The sequence below is a fragment of the Notolepis coatsorum genome (assembly GCF_963971535.1).
Source record: "Notolepis coatsorum genome assembly, chromosome: 19".
In the NCBI taxonomy this organism is placed as follows: Eukaryota; Metazoa; Chordata; class Actinopteri; order Aulopiformes; family Paralepididae; genus Notolepis; species Notolepis coatsorum.
In genome coordinates, this window is record NC_140183.1 from 33,681,637 (window position 1) to 33,702,836 (window position 21,200).

At 43.5% G+C, this 21,200-nt stretch overlaps 1 protein-coding gene across 1 annotated transcript in view; it reads left to right on the forward strand.

Annotated features, from left to right (window-relative positions):
• ttc24 (tetratricopeptide repeat domain 24) overlaps nucleotides 1–21,200 on the forward strand; it is a gene marked incomplete at its 3' end in the record, with an annotated part of 161,183 nt that overhangs the window by 85,086 nt on the left and 54,897 nt on the right. The window contains exons 7-8 of the mRNA XM_084336601.1: nucleotides 6,104–6,225; nucleotides 20,313–20,402. Coding sequence (XP_084192727.1) covers nucleotides 6,104–6,225; nucleotides 20,313–20,402 — 212 coding nt within the window. The remainder of the gene's footprint in view (nucleotides 1–6,103; nucleotides 6,226–20,312; nucleotides 20,403–21,200) is intronic.

Here is a 21,200-nt window from a genome sequence, read left to right on the forward strand (position 1 = left end):
GTCACTTATTTAGCCATATTTTTCACAGCCAGACTTCGAGCAAATCACGGCACGTTGCGAAAGGCTATCTCGGCATGTGGCTTTATATTTCTCAAACAAATAATATACTGTTTATAAGATCTATTTTCTAGTGTTCCAACGAAACCTCAATCAACAAAATCCGTCCATAGATTCTGGCTATACAGGACGAAATGTAAGGTGGCATAGTCAGTCACTTATATAGCCATATTTTTCACAGCCAGACTTGGAGCAAATCACACCACGTTTCAAAGGTTATCTCGGCCTGTGGCTTTATATTTCTCGAACAAATCATATACTGTTTATAAGATCTATTTTCTAGTGTTCCAACGAAACCTCAATCAACTAAATCCGTGAGGAACTGTGAGGAAGACTGAGGTGTGGACTATTATAGGCGACAGTGCTGGCTGAAAAAGATTTATATAAGATATATGTAATTAAGCAAACATTCTCTTTCATGTGTGGAGGAGTGACAGGAGACACAAGATGAGCCAGCCTTTGGAATAATGATTTTCTTTTTTGGGGTCAATATAGGAATTCATTAGTCTATGGACCACATTCCGTGTATGGAATGAAAATAAATTATCAATTCATTCATTATCAGATTGTAGCAGGGTGGATTATCCCTGCTTCGTGGGAACGGTTGCTGGCAGTCACGAGGTAGCTGGACACAGTAGAACTCTGTCTGACTGCACCCTCGTCTTTGGGCCTGGGGCGTCGACTGGAGGCTGGTAGTGTGAGTGGATGGGGCCCGGGATTTACCAACCTGGTCTGGTACTCTGGTCTTCCTTCCCTGCAGCAGGGCGGTCAGCAGTACTCCCCAACACTCTCCCACTCCCCCAGTTGCTCCTTAAACCCTCCCACACCGCGTGACTGAATTGTAATCAAATACTCTGAGTTCCCCCCGCAAGCAGTACCCTCCCTCAATGACCCTAGAAACCTTACAATGAAGAGGGAACGGTGGAATAGGAAAGGGTTAATTATATTAACATTACCCACACCAAAAGGATTGTCAACCGGCCCATGGATAGACACACACACCAAATCTCCCATCCGATTCTTTAATGTTATGTACTGGTCAGTTACAATGATCTACTACTAGTGGCCAATTGGACGGAAGTCCCACTATAGTACCGTTGGTAACTCCATACCTCCTAAACACGTATATTATGCACCCACCTCTGGGTTAATATCAGGGATAATATACTTCACTGTGTTTGACTCATCACCCACGTCTGGGTCTTCACCCTGTATAATACCTCAAAAGGCTTTAATTATACGGCCAGAATAATACCTCTCTAGGCTTTATTTATAATACACCAGGGCCCTCATTCATCAATGTGTGCGTGGAACTTGACCTATTTCCACACGTAAGCACGGAATGTAGAACTAGTGTACGCACAGGGAAGTCGGGATTCATCACACGGTGCGTACGCAGGCTCTATGCTCCTCCGTGTTGATGAATACCACTTTGTTCTACCGTCAATGCTCGTGCATGATTATCCATATATGGTCATGAAAATGAGGAAACACCCCCCATGGGATGTGAAATAATGGACTGACCCGAGCGGAACTCCGAGAAACTCCACGAAGATTGTTCACTGCTGTCGAACCAAGAAGACACTATCGCGTATTATGGGATAAATAAAAGGCGGACTTGTAAACGGTGATGTCAGATATCAACGGCTCCCTAAGACCATTGCTGCAATTCTGCCTGGACAGCTCAAAATACTAATAAAGACCGTTCGTTGACCACTGTTTGGCGTTGGTTGTGTGTCATTATAACCATGCTGTAATATGAATGCCTTTATTAGTTGTGTTCGATTGGCTATATGATTTTTAGAGGCATCTATTTTGTTGTCGGCTAATAAAGACCGCGCTGGAATATGACTGCCTTTTCCCGTGTTGTTTGATTAATACCCAGGCAGGGATTAAAGTTCTCCTCAATTTTATTCCAAATCGCGATGGATCTCCCGTCAATTTTCTACCTGCTGCATATGATTTCTAGAGGCATACTACAATCTATTTTGATGTCAGTATTGAGTAGCCTATATAAACAATAATAGAGAGCATATACAAGAACAATGAATCTCACTGCATGTATGATGTAGCCTGCCTTTCAATACATGAACTTGAATTCCATCATGTTTGTGTGCGGGACTCACAAGGCTGTTGTCACAATGGGTGGTACCGGTACAGTAATAATTACAGTCCACACAATATCACGATCCATGCCATAGCCTATGTTCTATTAGGACATGATCTGTGACGACAAATGTTCTAGAATGTTTGAAGATATCATACTCTGACAGCATGCCTATGATCAACAAAAACGCGAACTTGAATCCCATCATATACATAGTCTGTCCACTATAGTGTCATTGCAATGCGTTTTCTATTCTTTCTTATACAGTAAAAAGGGGGAAGAACACTATATTCATATGACTTGTATTCTGCTTACAGCTTCGAAATTCCACTTGTTTCGTTTAACGTAAAGCCTTTTAAATATAATCAAAACGTTCCCGTGTTTCTGCGGTCTGCGCAAAATAATAACGAGTTGAGCTTTATGATTTATGATGAATTGAAAATGGGGGACCCTGATGTAAACAAGACGAAAGTTGGTCTGCATCCCCAATTAACAATTGTATGTAGTGAGCTGTACTGTACTGTACCCATTCTGCAATCTGTTAATAAACTTTTCAATCAATCAATCAATCAAGCTACGCGGAGCGCAGTCAGTCAGTAGCCTACACCCCGTATATTCCGATAACGCTATATAAACCATGCTGCATTCATTCTGAGAGAAAGATCGATTATTCCAAATGCTATTTATAGGGTTTTGACCATAATTACACTACTGTTGCTATTTTACAATGAACTATAATGAACTACGGTTCGTACAGAACATGCCAGTGTTATTATGCACAGAAGCTCATTTCCTTGTTGTAATAATATATTCTACCACTGGGCGCCAGGTACGCCTGGTCTGACCTGTGCGTAGATGTAAGCACGGAGTCAAGTTCAAATCGAAATTGATGAATCCCACTCTTTGCTTAGAAATGATCGTACGCACAGGGTAAGCACAGATCTGTGCGTAGAACACGTTGATGAATGAGGGCCCAGGTCTGTAACTTCCCCACAGGGAAAGGGTTAATTGGATGGGAAAATATTATTAAACACACATGTTATCACGCTCAAAGGAAAGGAACGAAAACAAAAGTGTGGGCCCACTAATACCTTGCAAAAAGCCCTATTCTAATGCCGGTATATATAGTTTGGGGTTCCCCTTATACACTGTAATAGCAACGCTGACTTCGCCCGCGGGCTGCACCACACTGTGTACGGTGTAAGGCTCCGGAGCATAGACGCTCGTTTATACTCATCCAAAATGGCGGCCGCGCCGCTCCACCACCGTCCGGGTGGCAAGATGGCGTCGAACGCTCTCGTCGCAGGTGCTAGCAAGCGGGGCTGGAGCAGGGGCAGTGGTGGGTTGAGAGCACGTGCTGTGTGCTGGCGACCTCTGCTGGACGGGACGACTCCCGTGCTGGCTGCTCCCAGCCGGTGCAGAGCTGATGCAGGACGCCGGTGAAGACAGCTGCTGACGGCCGGAGCAGACTGTTTGTAGGTCCACGCACGTATCTGGGCTCGCACTCTATACCGGCACAGTAACTGCTATAACCCGACTTCTAAGGACTCAGATATGTTATTAGCCGCACGCTACTTATACCGCACACAGTAACTACTATAACCCGATAATGTTAGTACCTTGTTCTGTACCGTTTGCTCACACACTATCGCTGGTACTTCTAGGATCTCACGTCAACTAGCAAGTACTTCCTATCACCCGTCACTATTCCACGGGGCTCTCCAGCTTCACTTCTTCAACGGGGCTATTCCAAAGCACACGCCCGTTGTGGCTGCGACCGTTCACGGTCAAGTCCAAAGCCGAAGAGGACGTCTCTCTCCTTCCGCTCCCATATATCTTCTCCCATCTCTCTCCGACACTCTCCGCCTGCCATCGCCCCCTGCTGGTCCCGCCTACTAGCTCCACAGGGAAAAGGATTTGTAGACTAGAATCCAGTAATGCCGTTTATAATCCATATTCCAGCGATAGAAGAATGTCATTGTTCGTGCGAATATCAATGAAACTAATTAGAATGTCTTGGTTCAGAAAGAGGAGATAAAAAGGCAAGTCAGCAGTTCTGAATAATAAACAATATTTTCAGGCTGCTACAAGATGATGCAGGTAGTGTTAGGGTAGCGTTTAACTTGAGCCCAAGAGCAGAACACAGCGTCATTAGTAGGAGCTATTCCAGAAGTTCGGGCCAAGCATGTTGCATCGCCAAAACAGGAAGGAGCTGGCAGCTCAAAAAAGGTTGCCTGTCGACACGGCCCCTAACAGGGTATTCCTCCTACTCCGACTTTGCACCATGGATGCGCTTGCATCTCTGTTCACCAAATTACCAAACATAAGTTGGACACACCCACATGTGCCGGCGCTCTGAATTTAGGCCTGCGTTTGCACTTGCATCTAGATTCACAAAAATACGGCAAGTCATGGAATACCACAAGTCATGGAATGGCTTAGCAATACGGCCTTCTTCCACCCAGTCGGCAGAGTGGTGGAGAGACTGGTGGGCTTTATTTCGGTCAGGAAATTTCACTCAATCACTTCCTCAGCCACACAGGCGGTCATGGATTCCTCATCCAATTAACGACTGCACACTATTCTGAACAACCATACAGTGATACGTTCACCGCTGCGACGGACTCCTGATGTGTGACATCACACCAGTATCTCTGAGGGAGGTACAGTCTCTCCGCTCAGTAATGATCTTGTATTCATCACCTTGACCTCTGCAGAGCCCAGCTGTGCACCTAATTATCTCAGCCTTTCATTTGCTCTCATTGTCAATTGGCAATTTGTGAATCTCACCTCCACCTCATTATGACCCTCTGTATCCTGTTTCCATCATGTACTGCAGCCCGTTGTCTTTATTCACTTGCAGTATTAGTTGTTTTTTCCCCATTCAGTTTATTTCATTCATTCAGAGTCCCAAATAAAGGTGGGGTGTTTTTACGTGTTTTGACAAATAAAGGCAGGTCTCAATTAGAAGCCCAGTCTACATTATTATAATATATTTTTTGATGGTAGTTTTATTGAACATGTTATGCGGCTTCACCTTCTGAGTCACCACTATGTCACCAGCATCTTTATTTAATCATCATTAGTCATTTAGCAGGTTACCATCAATCTTGGTAAACAAGTCCTATCAGCCATCTTGTCCTGAGCACCGCTGGGGATCTGGTGCAGTGAAGTGTTAATGATTAAATAATCCATAGGATTAGTAGATGAATACCCAGTTCTTTATTTGTTTTATTTTGATGTGTACATGCTGGTACATATAATATTCATACTGGTTTAAATAAGCAATTGGATATTTCCCATATTTTGCTGGCCTGTCCCATATAGACCTGTTCCAATAAAGGTGGGGTGAGTTCAGTGATTGAAGCAAATAAAATCTTTAGCTTTAAAAGTTGTATGGGTATTTATATATTTTCTTTTTTATTCACATATTCCTGTGCCCCAGGACAGTTCAGTAAATTTTTTAAAATGTCACCTGGATGTAAGTAAATCATAAACCATGAATGAGCCACTGACTGTGAAGGTAACCGATGGTAACCGATGCCAAAATGACGATGCCGATGCTTTGAAGATTCAGGGGTTGCCATGGTAACCGGTGCCAAAATGACTACTCCAATGCTTTGCACTTTGTTTTCTTATTCTCACCACTCCCACATCCACGCCCACATGAGCATAAGGAATACCTTGTAGAAACAATAATTCAACATTCATTTTGAAAATCAGTTCTTCTCAGTCAAGCCATGATAACTTACCTACCCTTCACATTCACCCACCGCATTGAAACTATGTGCATGCGTGGGTTGAATGAAGCTTTGATTATTCACTGTTTAATTACCACTGAAGCTTGGAAGCCCAAATAATTGTAATCAGGATAGCCAACGCATCAAAGTCCTAATCAAAGCCCTAATAATCTGCTGCTTCCTGTATCCCTCTCTGCAGATGACTATAAGGGCCAGTGTCAGGTGTGTGAAGGTCTGGCTGAGGCTCACTTTAAGATGAGGGACCTGGAGAAAGCCACACAGTACTACAAACATGCCTTAGCTGCCCTGGCTCAGAGCAAGGTGAGGTCTAGAGTACTGTAATACCTAGAATACTGTGATACCATAATACCTAGAATACTGTGATACCACATCTAGAGTACCGTAATACCTAGAATACTGTAATACCATATCTAGAATATCATAATATCTATAATACTGTGATACCATATCTAGAATACTGTAATACCTAGAATACCGTGATACCATATCTAGAATACTGTAATACCTAGAATATTGTGATACCATATCTAGAATACCGTAATACCTAGGATACTGTAATACCCCCCCGACACACCACAAACCGTCTGGGCCGGTCCTTTATACCGGCAGCCATCAGGCTCTACAACTCGGGTCTCATATCACTGGACTATCTTGTATTTGTACTTTTTTATATTATATTGTATTGTAGTTGTATTTATATTTTATATTTTATATTGTATATATAGTGTGTATATAGATACTGGACTGTATAGGAATGTGAAGCTCTGTATCCCCCCCGTGCTGCTTTGACACCCGAATTTCCCCAAGGGGTTTAACAAAGGATCATCTTATATTATCTTATCTTAATACCATAATACCGTAATACCTAGAATACCGTAATACCTAGAATACTGTGATACCACGTCTAGAATACCATAATACCTAGAATACCGTAATACAATATCTAGAATACCGTAATTCCTACAATACTGTAATACCATATCTACAATACCGTAATACCTAGAATATTGTGATACAATATCTACAATACCGTAATACCTAGGATACTGTAATACCATAATACCTAGAATACTGTAATACCATAATACCGTGATACCTAGAATACTGTGATACCACATCTAGAATACTGTAATACCTAGAATACTGTACTGTACCTAATATCATATCTAGAATACATTAATAATACATATAATACCATATCTAGAATACCCTAATACCATATCTAGAATACCATAATACCATATCAAAATACTGTAATACCTAGAATACCATAATACCATATCTAGAATACCCTAATACCATATCTAGAATACTGTAATACCTAGAATACCATAATATCATGTCTAGAATACCCTAATACCATATATAGAATACGGTAATACCTAGAATACCATATCTAGAATATGGTAATACCTAAAATACCATAATACCATATCTAGAATACTGTAATACCATAATAGAATATTGTAATACCTAGAATAGCATAATACTATTTCTAAAATACCATAATACCATATCTAGAATACCATAATACCATATCTAGAATACCATAATACCATATCTAGAATATGTAATACCATATCTAGAATATGTAATACCATATCTAGAATATGTAATACCATATCTAGAATACCATATCTAGAATATGTAATACCATATCTAGAAGACCGTAATACCATATCCAGAATACCGTAGTACCATATCTAGAATACCGTAATACCATATCTAGAATACCATAGTACCATATAATACCATAATACCATAGAATACCATAATACCTAGAATACCATAATCAGTGTTTCCCCTAGATTGTTTATCATGCCTGGTGGTACGCAGTGAAAAGCCCCTAACTAACCAGACGAGGGGCTGGTGGTACGCAGTGAAAAGCCCCTAACTAACCAGACGAGGGGCTGGTGGTACGCAGTGAAAAGCCCCTAACTAACCAGACGAGGGGCTGGTGGTACGCAGTGAAAAGCCCCTAACTAACCAGACGAGGGGCTGGTGGTACGCAGTGAAAAGCCCCTAACTAACCAGACGAGGGGCTGGTGGTACGCAGTGAAAAGCCCCTAACTAACCAGACGAGGGGCTGGTGGTACGCAGTGAAAAGCCCCTAACTAACCAGACGAGGGGCTGGTGGTACGCAGTGAAAAGCCCCTAACTAACCAGACGAGGGACGGCAGACTGGCGCAGCAGGCGGACTGCAGTTTATATTCATGTTCAAATGTCGGTTAACGACTTAATAAGCTGCATTTATTGCATAGAAATAAGCTGTGTGACCTCTGACCCCACAGTGTGCACAGTGTGCAGGTTAATTGCTGCACTTTATCTTCCTTGGCTTGGAGAAGAATTTCACCATGATATGGAAATTCTGCCACAGGAGGCCCATTTAAAAAACTAACGAAGTACCAGGTACCAAAATCTAGTAGAGTAGAGTCGAGTCGAGTCGAGTCGAGTAGGTACCATGCAGTGGAAAAACGCCATTAGTGACATCTTGGTGCAGGTCCCAAGTGCCTCATGTCTGTCTTTAGTGACATCTTGGTGCAGGTCCCAAGTGCCTCATGCATGTCTTTAGTGACATCTTGGTGCAGGTCCCAAGTGCCTGATGTATGTCTTTAGTGACATCTTGGTGCAGGTCCCAAGTGCCGCATGTCTGTCTTTAGTGACATCTTGGTGCAGGTCCCAAGTGCCAGAGGTCTGTCTTTAGTGACATCTTGGTGCAGGTCCCAAGTGCCTCAGGTCTGTCTTTAGTGACATCTTGGTGCAGGTCCCAAGTGCCTCAGGTCTGTCTTTAGTGACATCTTGGTGCAGGTCCCAAGTGCCTCAGGCCTGTCTTTAGTGACATCATGGTGCAGGTCCCAAGTGCCTCATGTCTGTCTTTAGTGACATCTTGGTGCAGGTCCCAAGTGCCAGAGGTCTGTCTTTAGTGACATCTTGGTGCAGGTCCCAAGTGCCTCAGGTCTGTCTTTAGTGACATCTTGGTGCAGGTCCCAAGTGCCTCAGGTCTGTCTTTAGTGACATCTTGGTGCAGGTCCCAAGTGCCTCAGGCCTGTCTTTAGTGACATCATGGTGCAGGTCCCAAGTGCCTCATGTATGTCTTTAGTGACATCTTGGTGCAGGTCCCAAGTGACTCAGGTCTGTCTTTAGTGACATCTTGGTGCAGGTCCCAAGTGCCTCAGGTATGTCTTTAGTGACATCTTGGTGCAGGTCCCAAGTGCCTCAGGTCTGTCTTTAGTGACATCTTGGTGCAGGTCCCAAGTGCCTCATGTATGTCTTTAGTGACATCTTGGTGCAGGTCCCAAGTGCCTCAGGTCTGTCTTTAGTGACATCTTGGTGCAGGTCCCAAGTGCCTCATGTATGTCTTTAGTGACATCTTGGTGCAGGTCCCAAGTGCCTCATGTATGTCTTTAGTGACATCTTGGTGCAGGTCCCAAGTGCCTCAGGTTGTAACTATTATAGATAGATAAGAGACACTTTCATTGCAGACTCGTAAAGTAATCTATAAAATACATACACATAGTTTAGTTGGTGATAACGTTTTCGTTTTATTTGTTTTATTTGCTTTAATGGAGTGGAAAGTAGCACTGCTACAAAGAACATGTCTGCACACCTATCTGTTTTTCAGCACCACTCAGCACCGGACAGCTCGTGCCAAGACAGCGGCTGCTGCTCTGAACTGCATGTTTGACAACCTAGGATGGCTTAGAGTAGACGACAGAGTACAGCAACTTGCAATGGGCCTGGTCTACAAGATACACTACACGACCAAGGTACCCATGTACATGTCAAAATACTTCCCAACGGTCAGTGAATACCACGATCACAACACCAGAGGGAGCTCCACAAATCATGTTAAACCCAGATTCGGCTCAAACAAGGGACTAAACACGTTTCGCAATTATGCCACATCAATGTGGAACGCCCTACCCAAAGCTGTAAAGGAATGTGAATCACTACCCACCTTCAAAAACACTCTCAAAAAACACCTATGGGAGACTGCAATTCGAAACTGGCCCCTACAAATATCCTAACCCAGTTGTACAGTAAATGACCAAGTATGGCTTTGTCAGTATTCCAATGTACAGTGTCTCCCCCCCCCCTACCTCCAATGTACAGCCCCCCACCTAACTCCACCCCACCTACCCAACCTCCTCCAATGTACAGTTTCTACGTCAAATGTATATACACTCTCTTTCTGGACACTTTTTGTATCACAAACAGTACTGTATTTGCAAATCTGGTATGTCATAAATGTATAGATGTAGCAGTACTGTCTATCTGTATTTTGTGTATGTCATATATGTTATGATGAATTGAAAATGGGGGACCCTGATGTAAACAAGACGAAAGTCTTTCTCTGGTCTGCATCCCCTTAACAATTGTATGTATTGAGCTGTACTGTACTGTACCCATTCTGAAATCTGTTAATAAACTTTTCAATCAATCAATCAATCAATCAATCAATCAATCAATCAATCAATCATGTGATTAGAAACAGCTGTGATGTGTTTGTGCGGCTCCTCAAGCAGGCAGAATGTGAATTTACTTTGATGGTGAAAGAACTGAACTGAACTAGAAATAGTAAAACTAAAATAAAATAAAATAACTGAAGACTTGATTCAAAAGAAAACCAACGACTGGACATTCCCTGTCTAATTTTTGCAATAGAAGCTGGTGCCGAAACCAGGGAAAAGAACAAAGAAAAGAAGTGCTTTGAAGACAAAGAAGGATCAAGGAATGTACAGACATGTCCAAGCCTCCAGCAGCGATGTCCAAGACACAACTAAAGAAACTACTTCTGAAAAGAGGAGTGGTAAGGACTGCAATAACAAAGTTGATCAATGTGATAGATGAGAAGACAAGAGTGTCATTAGAAGACGTGGACGTGGATTATGAAGAAATGTTGGACATGCTTGTGGAAAAAGAAATTGCATTGAAAGGCTTGAACATAGAAATTGAAGACGGAATTGAGGAAGAGGATTTTGAAGATGAACTTGAGGGTGTGCTACGATATGAAGAGGATATACAGTATGTGTGCGCAAAACCAAACTGAAAAAAGCGATGAGAAGAAAAGACGATGACCGTTCATCAGTGGGCTCCAACAGGGGACATGGTTTCGCAGTCAAACTCCAGAGACTGATCATTGACAAATTCAACAGAGAAGTTAGCCTATGGCAAACATTCTGGAGCCAGTTCGACACAACGGCAATGCCCTCTAACCACACCCTGTGCATAACATTGAACATGGATGTGACAGAATGTGAATGTGAATTATATTGTCCATTATTGTCCCCCACAGGAAAACAGATTTGGCCAAAAGGATCTTTTAATCAATGCCCATATGAATAAGTTATTAAACTTGACCCCGGTTAAACGTGCAAATGACACAGAAAATTATATGATGGGATCAAAATACAAGTCAGAAGTATGTCAGCGCTTAAAGTCGTCTCTGAAATGTATGGTAGCCTACTCTGCCCTATCCTAATGAAAATGGTGCCAGAGAGTATAACGCTTGCGTTCAGCCGTCAAAGAGAGGAAGACGACATGTTGGAAGTAGAGGACTTAATGAAATTCTTGAAAAGAGAAGTTGAAAGCCGAGAAAGAACGGCAAACTTGATTGATCTGAACCCGCAAATTGACAACCCGAAATATGAGCAAAGACATAGGCTAGGGGTGGACGGTATAAACGGTATACGGTATAAACGGTATGAATTTGCTCTACGGTATGGATTTTGCCTATACCGTGTAACCGGTAGTGCAGCTCTAAAATAGCAATGACGTCATGTAACCACAGCGCGACTATTTCACTCGCATTTGCCCCTAAAAATAGATAGAATTAGTCATAGATAATAGATATGTGCGAACTGGAAAAAGTTATTTAGGAGGCTTCGCGCAGTGGGCGTGCCAGCCCCTCCCGCACGCATGTAAACACGGGTCTACTAACTAGTAGTCTAGTGGGACGGGACGTCTCCCTGAGCTAACGTTAGCTTAGCTACCGTTACAAAATGACCCAGTCAACTATTCACTTTTAGTTTAATACATGATGAGGCATTGTCTAACCGAACGGTATCTAGTCGGCCAGCTACCGATAGCTCCTGACATCAACAAACGCTCCATCAAGTCTAGTAGAGAGTAGACGTGTATGATAGCTCCGTTAGCCGTTAGCTCACGTTAACGCAAGTTGGTTCACCGTTCAAAACGAAATGTCCCATTGAACTAAATAATTCACTGAGGCGTTGTATTAACGTTATATATCCGGCTAGCAGTAGCTACAGAGAGCTCCTGATATCAATGTCTTATAACACTGATTCGATGCGTATTCGAGCTGAGGGCTTGTGAATGTGATTTAACGTTATACCAATACTAGGGCCCAGCTGCAGCGCCGGTGAATCCTGGCCGTAGCTCGAGGCTACTCGAGTATAGGTCCAGCTGCAGCTCCGGAGAATACTGGCCGTAGCTGGAGGCTACTAATGTACACACAGACAGTGGAGCTTGTTGCGTGGTGGCGATGTCTCGCAGATAATACAAGTACAAGTCTAATTATATAATATATATATTTTATATAAAAAAAAAAAAAAAATTATATAAAATTAAAAAAACATTTTTTATCAAAAACGATGATACCGTGATATATACCGTTACCGTCTATGCTTCAAATTATACCGTGATATAAATTTTAGACCATACCGTCCACCCCTAACATAGGCCTACCGCAGCCTATATAGCGTCTACCGCTGCATTGTATACGGGAGCGCCACAGAACTGCATATTTTGCAACAAAGCCGACCATATCTCCAAACACTGCACGGAAAATACAGTCGAACTTAAAAAACAAGGACGTTGTTTTGTGTTTGGGGACAAGACATTATGGCCAGAACTTGTAAGGCGCAGGTTTCATGCGAGAGGTGTGGCCAGCGACACCACAAAGTAGTGTGTGCTCAGCCGAACGATATGCGCCCCTATGATCCAAGATTGCGCGTAGTGCAACAACCTACAAACCTACAAACTGATACTACCGTCGGATATAACTCGGGCAATAACAGCAATGTTTTACTCCAAACAGCGACAGTGTGGTTGGTTAGCCAAAACGCAATCAGGAGTAAATTGACCAGATGCCTGTTGGACGGTGGGAGTCAACGGAGCTTTATAAGAACGGAATTGTCACGCAAATTAAATCTACCGGTGATAGGCTCCGAGGTAATACAATTACACACGTTTGGTAGCCTACAACCAAAGTACGGGCAAAACTATCCGATGTGAGAAATGGCCAAACAATCTAAACGGAGATGGAAGGAAAAGGAATGCTGTTGGCCGACGTAAAAGTTCACGGAATGGAAAACCAAGATGTGGAAATATTAATCGGATCCGACTACTATTGGAAAGTGGTCTCTGGAAAGATTGAAAGACTACAGGACGGACTAGTGGCAGCTGAGAGCAGCTTCGGATGGCTCATTCAAGGCACGGTAACTACAATGCACGTCAGCACCATAACCAACGTTGGAGTGATGCATGTCAATGTAAATAACAAAATGCTGTCTGAACAGTTGCGCTCATTCTGGGAGCTAGAATCCCTGGGAATCAACCCTGAACCGGAGCGCCAATGATGAAAATGCCCTGAAACAATTCAAAGAAACAATTACGCACAACGGAGAACGTTATGAAGTGCAACTACCATGGCGCACAGAGACTTTGAAACTGTCATCCAACTACAGAATTGCAGAGAACAGGTTTCAACGTCTGATGAGAAGATTCAAACATGATGGTAAACTCTTCACAAGATACAGTGAGGTGATCGATGACTACTTGGAGAAGAGAATCATTGAACCAGTCAAAACCAAGACTACCGGTAACCCATTGTACTACATGCCACATCATGCTATTGTAAAGGAGGAACGCGCAACGATGGAAACATGATGGAAACAGTGACTCACTCAATGACTGTCTACTAACTGGCCCCAACTTGAACCCTGATTTATTGAGTGTTCTATTGAAATGCAGGCAACACAAAATTGCTTTCATGTCGGACATTGAAAATGCTTTTCTACAAATCTCAATAAACCAGACAGATCGAGACGCACTGAGATTCCTGTGGACAGACAATGCTCCTCATTCAGAGAATGGAAACGAACAGTGCATAATGAGGATGACAAAGGTTCCATTTGGCGCAACTGCCAGCCCATTTCTGCTGTCAGCAACTATCAGACATCATCTGGAGGGATTGGAGTCAACGTACCCCTCTACGGTAAAAGCATTAAGAGAAACTCTATATGTGGATGATTTCATAAATGGAGCAGATACAGTAGAAGATGCATACAAGTTGTATAAAGAATCCAATATGATCATGGACAAGGCTGCAATGAAGATGTGCAAATGGAAAACGAATTCGCCTGAACTACAGAACAAACTACAGGAAACGAAAGTGGACCAGAATGCTCCAGTCAAAGTTCTGGGGATGACGTGGAGAATGACATCGGACGATTTCATGTTTGATCTGACAAGTATTCTACGAGAATAAAAAAATACAAAATGCACAAAGAGAACAGTCCTGCAAACAGCCGCTAGGCTATTCGACCCTATCGGGTTCCTGTCACCATTCACGGTGAGGGCCAAGCGACTATTCCAGGAAACATGGGAACGAGGCCTAGAGTGGGATGACGACTTGCCCACCGATTTAAAACTGAAATGGAAAGAATGGTATGGAGAGTTACAAACTGTCAAGACTATGGTCATTCCCAGACCCTACGACACTGGAACCCCGAGTACAATCACAGAGCGACAACTCCATGTATTCTGCAATGCCAGTGAAACCGCGTACTGCGCCGTAGGTATTTACGCACGGTTGGGAACGATGAAAGCACCTGTACTTGATTTTTTTTTTTTATTATTATCTTTTCCCCCCTCCTTCTCTTTCCGATTTTTCTCCCATCCCACTGTTAGTCGTTATGCCAATTCCCAACCCCCTTCCTGGTTATTGCGCACTTTCCCCTACTGTTGGTCCGAGAGGCCGGAGACTGTCACATGCTTTCCTCCGACGCATGTGCAGCCAGCCGGCAGCCAGCCTGCCCGCGCAGATTCTCACTGGGAGGCCACACTACCTCTCACCAGATCCTACCTTCGCTGAGCAGGCGCCCCGACCGAACTGTAGGGGTCGCTGTCCACAACACCCAGGACCCACCCACGGCTCCCCTCCCCCTAACTCAGCCAAACAAGTTAGTATAGCGGTCAGCCCGAGCCAAGGCAATGCTGACTCTCCGGGAGTCGAGACCGCAGCCTCTTGCATTGGTGACGAGCACAATCTCCGCTACGCCACCTGACCGCCCAACACCTGTACTTCAATATGCGCCAAAACGAAAGTAGCCCCTTTGAAGAAGGTGACGCTACCAAGACTGGAGTTATTAGCGGCTCTAATAGGAGCAAGACTTTGTAAATATGTAATGGACACCAGAGACACACCGATAAAAGCTTACCTTTGGACAGATTCAACAATAGCGCTTCACTGGATAAAAGGCTCCGCCAACCAGTGGAAACCATTCATTGCAAACCGGATTGTTGAAATCCAAAGGCTTTCCGAGCCAGAAAATTGGCGACACTGTCCTGGTAAAGATAATCCAGCCGATCTAGGCACGCAAGGAATATCTGCGGAAAACTTAAAAACTCAGAACTTATGGTGGAATGGACCACAATGGCTACGAGCAGGGCTTGACATTAACACCTGACCACCGGCCAAATGCTGGTAGAATTCGGCTGTGGCCGGTAACTCTGTCATTCTACCGGCCACAGTGGCCGATGACTTTTTTTCTATGAAAAAAAAACATTGTAGTCTACAAAAGGCATCGGCAATAATTAAGTCAATCCAAGTGATACTACATAATACTACAACTCCCACAACAATTCGGAAAAGTGCATTACCGGCCAGATCCTGGTAGTGGTGCTGTCTCGAGAATGGAGTACTCCTTGTTTTCAGACCAGATGTTGTTTTCAGCCAATGGACATATCGATCTACCAGATGGTGATCAATAACTGGGAAATCCTTTTTGGGATCCAACCGGCCACAGGTAAGAACGATTTCATGCTGATCAGCCAACCAGCCGATGAATGAATGAAAACTTTATTTAACAGATTGCAGAATGGGTACAATACAGTACGGCTCAATACACACAATTGTTAAGGGAATGCAGACCAGAGAAAGACGTTTGTCTTGTTTACATCAGGGTCCCCCATTTTCAATTTATAGTGACATTTATGACATACACAACATACATGACATCATGACACATCAGTGTATGATGCTACAATAACGAATGCCATTATTGGTAATCAATAATCAGAAACAACGTCCCCCGCCCCCCCCCCCCCCCTTTCATGCATTCATGGTGGAACATGATACCGATCATATGCATTTTGATTTTAAACCTATTCATCATCACGCTATAAAATGGGTATTGGAATAAATGAATTGGGTATTGATGAAAAAATTATTTAGTGTGGTGATTTTTGGCTGGTGAAAATGCTGAGTGGCTAGTGACTTTGGAAAACCACTAGCCACAGTGGCTAGTGAGCCAAAAAGTTAATGTCAAGCCCTGGCTACGAGCCACGGACCTCCGTCAAATTGAAAAGGAGACCAATGGGCCTAGCCTACAAGAGCCTATTGAGGAGACTGTCAAACAGTACCACGTTGTGACCGAAACGAAAACGTACCTAAAAGAAACTGCAATTATTTCACTCGGAAATTACCGTAAGCTAACTACAGTTCTCAGAATTACTGCATGGGTAAACCGATTTGTAACTTGCGCAATAAAAGTAAACGCCAAGGGCCACTAACGGCAGCGGAAACGAACACAGCAGAGTTATATTGGATTGCTGAAAACGCAAAAAAAGAGCTTTAAAATTCTCACAAGAAATTACGGAACTGCAAAAAGGAACGGATATTCACAAGTGCTCGAAAAATAAAGATCTAAACCCATTCTTGGATAATGGAGTAATGCGAGTTGGAGGTAGATTGCAGAAATCGAGCCTAAGATATGGACAGAAACACCCATTAATTCTACCCGCGCATGACGTATTTACAGAACTGGAAATAAAACACGCTCATGAAGAGGTAATGCATAATGGACTTCAGAACACCTTAACACAGCTACGTGAACGTTTCTGGATTCTGAGAGGACGACAAGCAACTAAACGGATTCTAAATCTCTCATTTGCAAAAGGTTTACAACCAAGGCCAGTCAGGAAATAACAGCAACTTTGCCTATGGACAGGACAACTGAAGCCGCGCCATTTGAGGTGACTGGAGTCGACTTCGCAGGCCCATTGTACGTTAGACCTAACCACAAAAAGGCCTACATTGCTTTATTCACGTGCACAGTGACCAGAGCTGTTCATTTAGAATTAGTGTCAGACTTGACAACACCAAACTTTCTTTTGGCCTTCAGAAGGTTTATTGCAAGAAGAGGCATTTGCTCAACAATTTATTCGGACAATGCACAGACATTTAAAAGGGCATCACAGGAGGGAGGCTGGGTGGCGCAGTGGGCAAGGCGCTCGCCATCAACGCAGGAGATACTGGTATCGAGCCCAGCTCTCGGTGTTGCTTCCGGCTTGGCCGGCCGTCGTACTAACACAATTGGCAGTGTTAGAGGGTGGGAAAGCCGGTGGGTGGGTCCTGGTCGTTGTAAACAGCGACTCCTACAGTTCGGTCGGGGCGCCTGCTCAGCGAGGAAAGGATCTAAGGGGGGTAATGTGATCCTTCCACACGTTACACCCTCTCAGTGAGAGTCCGCGCTGCCAGGTGAAAAGAAGCGGTTGATTGGCTACACTTGTGTTGGAGGAAGCATGTGATAGCCTCCACTCTCCCAGACCGACTGTAGGGGGTAGGTGCGCAGCGACCAGGAAGGGGATTGTGAATTGGCATAACGACTAACATTGGGATGGGAGAAGAACGGAGGAAAAAGGAGGAATACATTTTAAAAAAAAGGGCATCACAGGACTTGAACGAAATATGGAAGTCAATGAAATCCAAACAAGTGAAGGACTTCTTTGCAGAAAAACGGATAACCTGGAGGTTTATTGTGGAAAGAGCTGCATGGTGGGGAGGTATATGGGAGTGTAAGGTGCGTTCAGTCAAGACCAGCCTCAAAAGAATCGTGGGAAAGGCATTTCTGAACTTCGAGGAACTGCAGACCTTTCTGACTGAAAGTCTGCTCACTCATCTTCCACAAAGAAAACAACACCATTGAAGGAGGGTGATGTAGTACTAGTGAACGAACCCATGTTGCCAAGACAACTCTGGAGAATGGGAAGAATACATGAAGTATTCCCAGGTCGTGATGGTAAAACTAGAAGTTGCTCAATACAGTTGCCAGGAAGAAAAGTAATCAGACGGCCAATACAGTTATTGCATAACCTTGAGATGAATTGATGAACAGAGTTCATCGCCGAGTTTGTTGTAACTATTATAGATAGATAAGATACACTTTCATTGCAGACTCGTAAACTAAAAACATAGTTTAGTTGGTGATAACGTTTTTGTTTTATTTGTTTTATTTGCTTTAATGGAGTGGAAAGTAGCACTGCTACAAAGAACATGTCTGCCGGCATTAACCTATCTGTTTTTCAGCACCACTCAGCACCGGACAGCTCCTGCCAAGACAGCGGCTGCTGCTCTGAACTGCATGTGATCGACTTGATTGTTGTATTAGAAACAGCTGTGATGTGTTTGTGTGGCTCCTCAAGCAGGCAGAATGTGAATTGACTTTGATGGTGAAAGAACTGAACTGAACTAGAAAAACTTGTAAAACTAATAGAAAATAAAAGAACTGAAGATTTGATTAAAAAGAAAACCAACGACTGGACATTCCCTGTCTCATCTTTGCAATAATACCATATCTAGACCATATCTTCATACCAGCGGCCATCAGAGCGCATGTCCAGAGTTAATTATATTGTTATATTGTTTACATTGCCTTTTAAAAATTTTACTTCTCCACTGTACTATAATTCTATGACCTGTATTCTACTACCTGCACCTCCCCTCCCCCTCCCCCATGCTGCTATGATGCCAGAATTTCCCCAAGGGGATCAATAAAGGAATATCTTATCTTATCTAGAATACCATAATAGCATATCGTCGCTGGCGGAAGAAAACCTTGTAACTCCAAAAACCCAACTTTTCAGGAGATGAAAAAAACACGAACACAGTTTTGAGGGCGAATAGAGTTACAATGTTTAGACAGATGATCGGTTTAATGCTTTCCCATTGTTTAAACTTTGTAAAACCACACACACATAGGGCGGATGATCTACTGAGTTGATTTATAAAAAAAATAATTGTTACGAGGATTTCTTGCGCCAGCGACAATATCTAAAATACTGTAATACCATATGTAGAATACTGTAATACCATATCTAGAATACTGTAATACCATATGTAGAATACCGTAATACCATATCTATAATACTGTAATACCATATCTAAAATACCATAATACCATGTCTAGAATAGCATAATACCATATCTAGAATACCGTAATACGTAGAATCTATACGGCCCAGATAGACGTACACAGTGCATGTAGAATATGTTCAAATACATCATTAGAAGTATACAGGAAGTACATTTTGTATTTCTGTGTTTTGTGATAACTCAAATAGTTAGGTAATAGCTTGCTGGTCCCCGGCTACAATATGTAATGCTGTGCTACGCTACATTGTCTAGCTACATTACATCATGTCATTACATTTTACGTGGGGCTCAGGAGAACCTCAGTGCCCAGGGGCCCTCTGAACCTAAGGGCCCAGGGGGGGCCTCTGAACCTCAGTGCCCAGGGGGGACCCTCTGAACCTCAAGATCCAGGGGGCCCTCTGAACCTCAGTGCCCAGGAGGGGCCCTCTGAACCTCAGTGCCCAGGGGGGCCCCTGGGGATACTAATCCAGCCCTGGTCACCAGCGTCGTTGCATTCTGCGTAGTGGAGACGTAATGAAAAATTGCAACATCTGGTAATTTAGTGTTAGCAATGTGGCTCTTTAAAATAAGACTAGTTAGCGAAAACATATAATCCTCCTGTGTGTCACATTACCTCCTCACCCCACATGCAGTAGAAAGGACAACACTACTGGTGAACAGGAAAGAAAAACACTGGTAATTTTCGCCATAAGCGAGGAAAAAGGAACCGAAGCTTCACACTTTCTTTTGGGGTCAAAATGACAATGTCTATATGGGAAAGAGGACCACCACCACCAATACGGTTTCTAAAGTCCAATGTCCCCACGGACAAGTACATGCAACGTTCCAAAGATGGATAGGTCTCTGAGATGAGTACTTTTTATGTTCATTGATGTATTGCATTGTATTATAGTAAAGAAACAATGACTGCTTGTCTCTCCGTCATCAGGACTCGCCCAGTTCTGTCCAGGAGGACCTGGTGAACAAGCTGAGTGAGGTTCTGCAGCACAAACTCTCTCTGACCACCGGCAGACCTCAGGTACATCAATCAGTCTATGCAGTAGTCTCTCTCTCTCTCTCTGACCCCCAGCAGACCTCAGGTACACCTGTCAGTCTAGGCAGTAGTCTATCTCTCTCTCTCTGACCACCAGGAGACCTCAGGTACATCAGTCAGTCTAGGCAGTAGTCTCTCTCTCTCTCTGACCACCAGGAGACCTCAGGTACATCAGTCAGTCTAGGCAGTAGTCTCTCTCTCTCTGACCACCAGGAGGCCTCAGGTACATCAGTCAGTCTAGGCAGTAGTCTCTCTCTCTCTCTCTCTGACCACCAGGAGACCTCAGGTACATCAGTCAGTCTAGGCAGTAGTCTCTCTCTCTCTGACCACCAGGAGACCTCAGGTACATCAGTCAGTCTAGGCAGTAGTCTCTCTCTCTGACCACCAGGAGACTCAGCTACATCAGTCAGTCTAGGCAGTAGTCTCTCTCTCTCTCTGACCACCAGGAGACCTCAGACGACAAAAGTATGTCCGAACACGCCAACATTATGGGAAATGCACTTACTTTTCTCCAGAGTCAGCCGAAAAGATAGATACCAATTTCCTCCCTGTGCGTCGCCGTTCAGTAGAAAGCTATCCGACTGCAAGCTAGCCTAGCTTAGCACAAAGGAATGGAAGCGGATACAGAGCACTAGCCCAGCTTAGAACTTCGGCATAGGTGTTTTTGGCCAACAGCTAGACTAGCTGGTCTGTATCCTCTTTCATTCATTTGTGCTAAGGTAGGAAATTGGTATCTATCTTCTTGTCTGACTCTGGAGAAGACAAGTGCATTTCCCATAATGT